This window comes from Cariama cristata, unplaced genomic scaffold (assembly GCF_000690535.1).
Source record: "Cariama cristata isolate BGI_N322 unplaced genomic scaffold, ASM69053v1 scaffold14768, whole genome shotgun sequence".
Lineage (NCBI taxonomy): Eukaryota > Metazoa > Chordata > Aves > Cariamiformes > Cariamidae > Cariama > Cariama cristata.
The window spans coordinates 36,458-44,676 of record NW_009631765.1 but is presented as its reverse complement, the minus strand read 5'-3'; the positions used below and the strand labels follow the sequence as shown (position 1 = coordinate 44,676).

General features: G+C 50.1%; 1 protein-coding gene across 1 annotated transcript in view; it reads left to right on the top strand.

Annotated features, from left to right (window-relative positions):
- The window catches only part of LOC104166246 (myosin phosphatase Rho-interacting protein-like), a gene marked incomplete at its 5' end in the record, with an annotated part of 45,144 nt that overhangs the window by 10,448 nt on the left and 26,477 nt on the right, over positions 1-8,219 (top strand). The window contains 2 exon segments of the mRNA XM_009706112.1: positions 4,408-4,549; positions 5,082-5,198. Coding sequence (XP_009704414.1) covers positions 4,408-4,549; positions 5,082-5,198 — 259 coding nt within the window.

The following is an 8,219-nucleotide window of genomic DNA, read 5'->3' as shown; positions in this document are numbered from 1 at the left end:
GGCTGGGGATCGCAGCCTGTGGTGCCGGAGGAGCGTGCCATCAGCAGGGATGGCTCAGCGGGCAGCGTTTAGGGATGGGCACGTTTGTTTTCTCCTCCGATAACCTGGGAATTGGCCCGTGTGGGTGGTGAGGCCATGTGTCCCGGAGCTTGGGTGGACTCGGCAGGGCAGAGAGGCAGTCCGGTGTCACACCAGGGAATTAACATTCACCAACACCCTGCTCAGCTTGGCTTGGCTGCTTTTTAAATTTGAGTTTACAGAGTCCACATATCCCTCTCATTTCTCTCCTCTGAGCTCAGGCTGTGCTGTTTGAGGTTGAGCAAATACAAAAACTCATTTCCATGCTGTGGGGTCAGCTTTTTCCCCCGGGTTTAACACTGTTTCTAATAATCCTTCTCAATAACACACTAACACGTCTGGGAACACCTGAAATCGCTGGCCCACATGCCAACCCCATAGACACCAGCCAGGCATCGTTCAGATCTGCCTTTCATCCCTCCGTGCAGCCAAATGAACTTGCTCTGATTCTGTTGGTATTTTTCGGCTCTTCCTCCTGGTGTGTTTTTTTGTTTACCCATCATAAATCAGTGCGAGTGTCAGAGCTATGGATGGAAAAGAATTATTTTAGCTACCCAGTGCTGCATCCTGAGTGACACACCTGTAGGCTTAGCTCCAGATAAAGCCGTTTTTCCAGGCTTCTTGTCCTGTTTCCTTATAGTAAGAGATATTCCATGACTTAAGTCCAGGACTGTACTGGAAATTTTCCATGTTGACCACTTATACCTGACGCTGACTCCACACCCCGTGCAGATGTCTGAGCTCGCAGCCACTCAGAAACATGAATCAGAAAAGAGGAGATAAGCTCCATGATTTTGGCGGAGCGACAGAGTGCGAGTTCCCTCTGCTGGCACACGGCAGGACGGGGTTGCCGGCACCGCGTTGCCCACACCATGCAGGGATGCGCGACCACACCGGGGAGAGAGTTGATGTCCAGAGAGGTCAAGCCGTGCCTCCGCTCTCCCATCCTAGACCCACCCCTAGGGCACAAGAGCTCTTCAGAAACCCCATGGGTGACTCTTGAAGCCTGTTTTGCACACAAAATCACAGCTGAAGAGGGCTGCAGGGGCATCCTTGGACATCGGTCCCTGTATCCCAGCAGGGCTCTGCAGCTGCAGGGATAAATCCTGGCATATCTCAGGAGGGTGCCAGCGGCTTTGGGAAGGAGACCACCATCGGGTGGGGAGTCCTTGGGGCACAGAGACCCGGAGCCCCTTCCTCCGGGTGTGCAGCTGCGGGCTCACCTGCCTCCTGCAGCTCCCCGGGGAGCATCGGGGTTTCTGGTTGGGGAATTTGGCTTTTCTTGCATGCTTCCAGGGATGCAGCCTCTAAAACTGCAGCTTTCCTGGTTGACCCCATGTTCTGCTCACACTGGCAAGAGTCGGCTGTGGCGTCTGCCGGATTTGCTTTAGGAGCGCGGTCAGGGGGCTGAGGAGTATTTCTAGCCGTGATAAATAGCAGAGCTGCCTGAAATCGCTTAAAAAACTTTTCTTTCTCAAATTCCTTCTCTGGAGCTTCTTGAGATGTAAGGCTCTGCTCTGAATGCTGTTTCTCTCCGTAGAGAGGAGCACCTGCTCTCCCAAGTATAGGTTTGGTTTTTTCTTGTATAACTATCCTCTTCATTGTTGTGGACCTTTTGGGGGAATTCCTCTTCCTTTTCCTGACACTCGCTGTCTTTCTTGCTGCTAAATAATGAATGAATCCAATAAAAACAAGCCCTTTCTTCCAGTCAAAGAAAATCACTTTAACAATAACTCGTGCTGGTCTTTATAGCTTTCCTTCGCACCGCACACACCTCTGCACCTAACAGCCGAGATCTGCGGCTCGGGTTTAGTGGCCTGGAAAAAAATTTAACAGCCTGCATGGCCGAGGAACTCCTTGGGACGAGCTTTGTAGTTGAGAAAGCACTAAATGGCACTGCAGCTTTCAAAACGCTTCTTCCTACCTGTCCGCAGCCTTGTTTTGTCAACACAGAGCTGCTGTTCCGAGGGAGCAGCTCTCTCCTCGGCGCGGTGGGGAGGAGAGGAGAGCCCTTCCCCTCCCTGTCCCCCCAGGATCTCTACCAGTAACCTCTCTGAAATGTTGAGCTAATGGGAAAAAGACGATTCTTTTCCCGTAATCCGGATGATATTAACCCTTGGGGCTGTGATTTGGTTGCAGTGATTTATTTTTTCTCCTCCCTTTTTCAATGACGAATTACTGGAATGATTTTGATTTTGTTTTGTATGTAGATGCAGATATATAATTTCCTCTTCTGTTCATTCATTTTCCAGCCTTGTTTTCTTCCAGGTCTTGTTGCTCTCCACCTTCTCCTGCTGTGTTGCTGTGTGACGTGTCCGCCTTTACTTCGCCTGCTTCGCTACCATCTCATCTCAATCTCGAGCCGTAGAACAACCTGGTGGTGCAGCCCCTTTCATGAGAAATCAACCTGCTTTTGATTTTGTTTTATGTTTTTCGGTTGGGTTGGTTTTTTGGTTTTTTTTCTCCTGATTTGTTTTTCTTCAGGCCTTCACCTAATAGGGCACAGACAATGTTAATTCGTGGACCTCTTATTCCCTCCTAAACTGAGACTCAGAGAAGGCTGGGCCAGTGTAAAAGAGTTAAAAAATTGTGACTCCAAAACAGTTCCTCGTCTGTCGGTAAACGGAGGATGTGGATTTATGCTCCGCGGGCTGGTTTATGTGAACAGACATCTCGTGAGCAGAACATCCCACAGGGACTGGGAGCTCTGCGCGAGCCCGGGATCTGCCTGCTCCCAGTCTGCAAACTGGGAGGCAGCAGGGGCTGAACAGATGTCCCGTAAAAACGTCAGAGACGTTTAAATTTACAAAGCAAACTTTTTTCCATGGATTTTGTCCCTTCCTCTTTGGGTGCGGGCTTCAGCACCCGGTCCTGGCAGCCTGGCTCTGAGCAGCAGTGAGGGGCCCCCAGCCCGGCGAGGGGTGTGATGTGTTCAGACTGTTTGTCTCATTTATGGAATTTGGTGCAAATGTTGGTTGCAAACTGAACATCTCATGTTTTTTGAGCCCTTAACCTGCTGTTCCTTTTTGTGAGAAGTGTTAAAAATGTTTTTTTTGGATAACCTCTTTCCCCTCATGTAGTTACCATTGTGATTTTCGTGCACATTAGAGGTTCATACAGAGCAAGCAGCCCCGAGTTTAGGTGCGGCACGTGTGGGTCCAAATTTTGTGTCAAGAACCCACCCGCATTGAGCTTTTTGGGGAGGTTTGAAATGGAGCTTTAAACCTCAGAGCTTGGAGCTCAGCTGGCGTGTGTGTTGCTGGTGGGTTATTGCTTCATGTTCCCAGGTTATGGTTAAAGACCTGAGGCTGATACTTGCCTGAACCCCTGGGCATGCAAACTTAGGCACTAGCAGGCCCTTTGAAAATTCCAGTATTTCCTCTCCTGTGGGTCAGCAAGCAGCTTTTTCATGCTGAAACAGCGATTTTAATTCCACCTGCAAAGGCCTGTTGTTTGCTCATTCTTAGGAGCATCCCCTTTGGGTTTGGTCCTGGGTTGGCTCCTGCTCCATCCCCATTTCTTTATAGTTCTCCTCCATCCTCCGAGATGTATGTGCCACAGTGTGATGGGCCACCGAGGCGGTGTCAGGGAGTCCAGGTTGTGTTCCCTGCTGTCCATACTGGATTTGCAGACCAGTTTAAGGGGAAGGTAGAGCCCCGGGGTTTTGCAGGGGATGCCCTGCTGTGCCTGCACAGGGTGCCCTGCATCTCCCCATGCCTCTTCAGCTGGCACATCCTGCAAGCCAGACCCCTTGTGTGGAGGCATCCTTGGACACTCCTCACTCAGGGCAATCCCCTGGACGTTACCCACGTGGGGTTGAGTTTTTACAGGGTATCTATAGCAGTGTACACACAGGGTGACCCGTAGGTACCCGTTACCTCTGCACCCCACTTTGGTCTGATGCATCTCTGCTCTGTGGCCTGGGGGCCATTGATAGCCGCAGTGCTAGAGAGTAAAGACAAAGCTTAAGCCAAAGCTGTTCAATAATCCCTGCTTCTCAAAGGGCTGTAAAATTTACAAGTGAAAGGTTATTGCTGGTTTTGCAAGTGTTTTCTAGATATTTAAGAGGATGCTATTTGTGGAGCTGAGTAGCGTGAGGTTTTTCCCCACTTTGGCCACGGGTAAAATGATGCATGTCAGATCGGGGCATTTTACCCTGGATTTGTGCACGCTAGAGCTTGCAGAGAAACAGGGACCAAAAGCCAGGTGTGCACGAACACTGGGTCGAGTAATTCTGCAGCCTTAAATTTGTGGGGTTGTACAGCTCAGCGCAGTTGCTGTTCTTGTGTTTAAACGGGCTCTGGTTTTCCCTTTCTCTCTGTTTTCCAGGCGATCCCAGGTGATTGAAAAATTTGAGGCATTAGATATTGAGAACGCGGAGCACATGGAAACGAATGTGTCGGCCGGCGCTGCCCTTTCCAGTGAGACGCGGCAGGGCAGGAGCGAGAAGAGGGTTTTCCCACGGAAACGGGTAAGCTGCTCAGCCAAGGTCTCGTGGTGGGGTTTGGAGGATGGCACCTGGGATCTGGCAGCCCAGGATAGAGGATTTAGCTATAGGGTTTGTCCCTGGGTAGAACAGGGGATCTGAAGTCGCAGGCAGGTTCATGTAGGAGCCAAACCGCTGCATGTGCTCAGTCTGCGCAGGTTTGCTGCTTGCTGCTCTGCTCCCTCGGCCCAGCTGCAAATCAGAGTGGAAAATCAGGTTGTCTTTTCTCCTTCCTCCAAGTGAGAAAGAACCTTCAGATCTGGCATGGCAGGACACATCAGGATGGGGTGAAGTAACAAAAGAAACAGGCGGTCTTGAAAGTCCCAGATATGCTTAGATATACTGGGAACAAATTAATGCCTGAAAGGACAAAAAAAAAAATCTATTGCCAATGAAAGGACACTTGTTCTGAGCCTGAGATGCCTCTTAAAAATGCGGATTTTTATGCCGTAAGCCAAGAGAGTGGGACTGGCTGTCCTCGTTCCTGCGCTGATCTGGGTTAACGCTGTTTACACAGGACTTCACTTGTGAAGGTGCAGCTGTGGGCTCCATCCTGGATGTGTCTGCATCTCCTCTGTCCCCACACCGCCGGGCAAAGTCACTGGACAGACGGTCCACGGAGTCCTCTATGACGGTGAGCCACTGGGTCCGTGTCCTCTGCCTTGGGGGAGGACGTGAGAGGCCCTTCCCAGGCAGGTCCAGTGGAAACTGGACTGTCCACTGCTTTCCACATAGCCAGCACGTAGGACATAGGATACGCTCAGATTTGGAGCAGGTTTCAGTGACCTGCATCAGGTGTGACCGATCCTGAGACTCACAGGGGCTCAGCTGCAGAAGAGCTACGCTTTTTGCCTGTTCCTTCCACTGTTGCAGAAATTAAAACGCAGAGTATTGCAAGGAGACCTTTTCGTTAAAGTACAGCAGGAGCTTGTTTTGCTAGTTATTTTCCCCTGGAATAGCCTCTTTCCTCAAGGCTTTGCTTGGTGTGTTAGACGTTGATGCTGTAGGTCACTCCGGAGGTGCTGGGGTCACCTCACCTGGTCAGAGCCCCTCTTTGCCCCGTGCTGTCCCCCTGCGTCGGCAGAGGCTGCAGCAGGGCATTTCCAACTCAGCGCAGGGTCAGTGCAGTTTTTTGGACCCGGACCAGGTGCTGGGTCATGACTGATGCATTTTCGGAGAGCTAACACGTGGCCCAGTTTTCTCATGCCGCTTCCTTGATGTTTATGTGGTTGCAAGTGGGTGTGAGTGGGAGGAAGACTATGAGGAAGGGCTGAACCTGCCCTCCTGAGCCTTCTTCCCTTTGCATATTTCAAATACTCACCAGACCTGGAGGCAAACAGTACAGAACAAACACAAAATGCTCTCCTCTCACTCACCACCCTTCTGTAGGAACAAAATAAATACACTTGCTAATCTCTTAAAAAGATTACAGAGCCATTGTAAATACAAGCTACATTTTTTGTGGATGGATAGCTTCTATTCAAGGACTTCTCAGAAAAATGCAGTAGCTTCGCGTTTCTGTAGCTTTTCACGTAGACTTGTACAGCCACAAGAGTGATTTTTAAATTCTTGGTGTCAGTGAGAAGGTGCAAGAAGTGCACGTTAAGTGGCAATGCCCATCATCTACTGAAGGCAAGAAAATCATGCAGTCAGTGGGAAGAAACCTTTTACTTGCATAAAATACGCCTTTATTGTGCCACTCCTGCTATAAAACTAGCAACGTAAGAAAAACCTGCACGCCTGCTGTCTTGCAACCGTGATTGCAAGACTCTCCCTTGCCCATCGAGTTCACCGTGTCAGATCAGATCAGATCAGATATCTGTCAGGATAAAAGCTGAGGGAGAGTTCATCCCTTATTAGGCTCGGTGGGTTACAGCAGAGCTATGGCTTGCGCTGCGTAGGTATCTCATCCATCAAGTGCTTCATCTGGTTTTGGTTTCTAATGCCTACACCCTTCAGTGGCAGCTGGTCCCAGAGTTTTTGTGCTGCAGTAGCTTTGCAGCTTCAGGCAAAGCCTGTGCTCTCCTGCCTGCCTCAGCGCTCGGAGGAAAGCAGAGAGGTTTCCGTGGAGGAGCGGGACCTGCGGGAGAAACCTTCCCGCTCCAGGTGCTTCTGTGGCATCTCGCTGCAGCCCCGTCTGAAACATGTGCATATACTGCTTAACAGTGTCTTTCCTCTCTGGCTACTTCTACAGCTTTGCTTAAATTTTAGGGGAACTAAGAGATGTAGTGAAGTAGTATGAGCGCTGCTAAGGAGGGATTTGTCTGCTTTTGCAGAAGGTTCTTGGCCTGTGCTTTTTCCCAGCTGATAAATAACAAGCCCGTGAACAACTGTAACTCTTGCAGTCCTTCTGTTTTTCTTCTCTGCAAAGTGCATGGTTGGAAGCCGGTTATTTTTGATCCAAAATGTAAATTCTTTACTTGATGCTCTCCTGTAGTACAAGGGCTTTAACAGGACCCAGACCCCAAGAGCACGATCCCACCTGCGCTTTGGCAGAGAAGAAGCAGGCGGGTGGTGATATCGCTCTCTCAGGGTAAATTAGGGCTGAGATTAGGATGCCCAGCTCTCATAGTCTACTTCAGAGATGGATGTAGTCGCTGCAAATGCAATTTTCGTCATAGTTTGTTCGTGGCTTATTGCTGCCTCGTCAGCAGGTCCTGGTGGGACTTGGCAGGTTTGTTGTCTGCAGCCACATCACAGCCAGGGCTGCTCAGGCTGGCGTCTGTCCGCTCCCTCCTCCGATTCTCTGGGGATTCAGGAAGCGCAAGGTGGCATTTACTTTCCCCTGTGTTTTTGTGGAGCGGGGCTGGGTTCCTGCCACTGTGGGACCACTCAAATGTGGGATGTGCTGCCCCACAGCATAGGTTTGATTGAATAGGCTTCCATACCCTAGTTTTCCCCTTGCTCTAGCCTGTTTCAGATGCTACGGCTGCCTTTCACACACTGCTGTCCTTTCCTCCTCCGCTCTGCAGCACGTGGAGCAGCTGGAGGAGCTCAGCCTCGAGGGAGTGAAAGCATTTCCACCACATCCTTCCCTCCGCGCAGGCAGGGCTGGGAGGAAGGGCTGGCAGGAGTTATCCCACGCTGTCTTGGTTGCTTTTCTCAAAGCTTCAACATCCCGATGCATCCGCTTTGGAGGAAAGAGCAGGTGTTGTTTGGGTGGTGCGGTGCTCGGATTCCCTGTATTTCCAGCCTTGGGAACTCAGCCTTGTTTTCAACCCTGCAGCCTTGCATCAATAGCACATATTTTTTGCTTTCATAATATATAGCAGAGGGACAAAACTGCCTGCAGTCTTGCTAATTCTTTGCTTCTGCTTCCTCTGCAATGCTGGTGTAGCAGTAGGAAATTGCAAGAGAAATGCTAGGAAGGTGACAGCCTGAATAAACCATACAGGAGCCTGAATAAACCATACAGCAGATCTCTGTTCCTCCTGGGAGTGAACATTTAGCTGCCACACAGTGTAATGATCCAATTTGGACTAGATGACCTTTAAAGGTCCCTTCCAACCCAAACTGTTCTATGATTCTATGAATTTAACTGTTGCTGGCCTCTTCTGTTTTATTACTGTGCTGTGTTTTATCAAGCCACTGCTGTTGTCATCTGGGGGCAGATGCTGCTTCCCTCCCCTCTGATCGCTTCTCTCTTTTTTCGCAG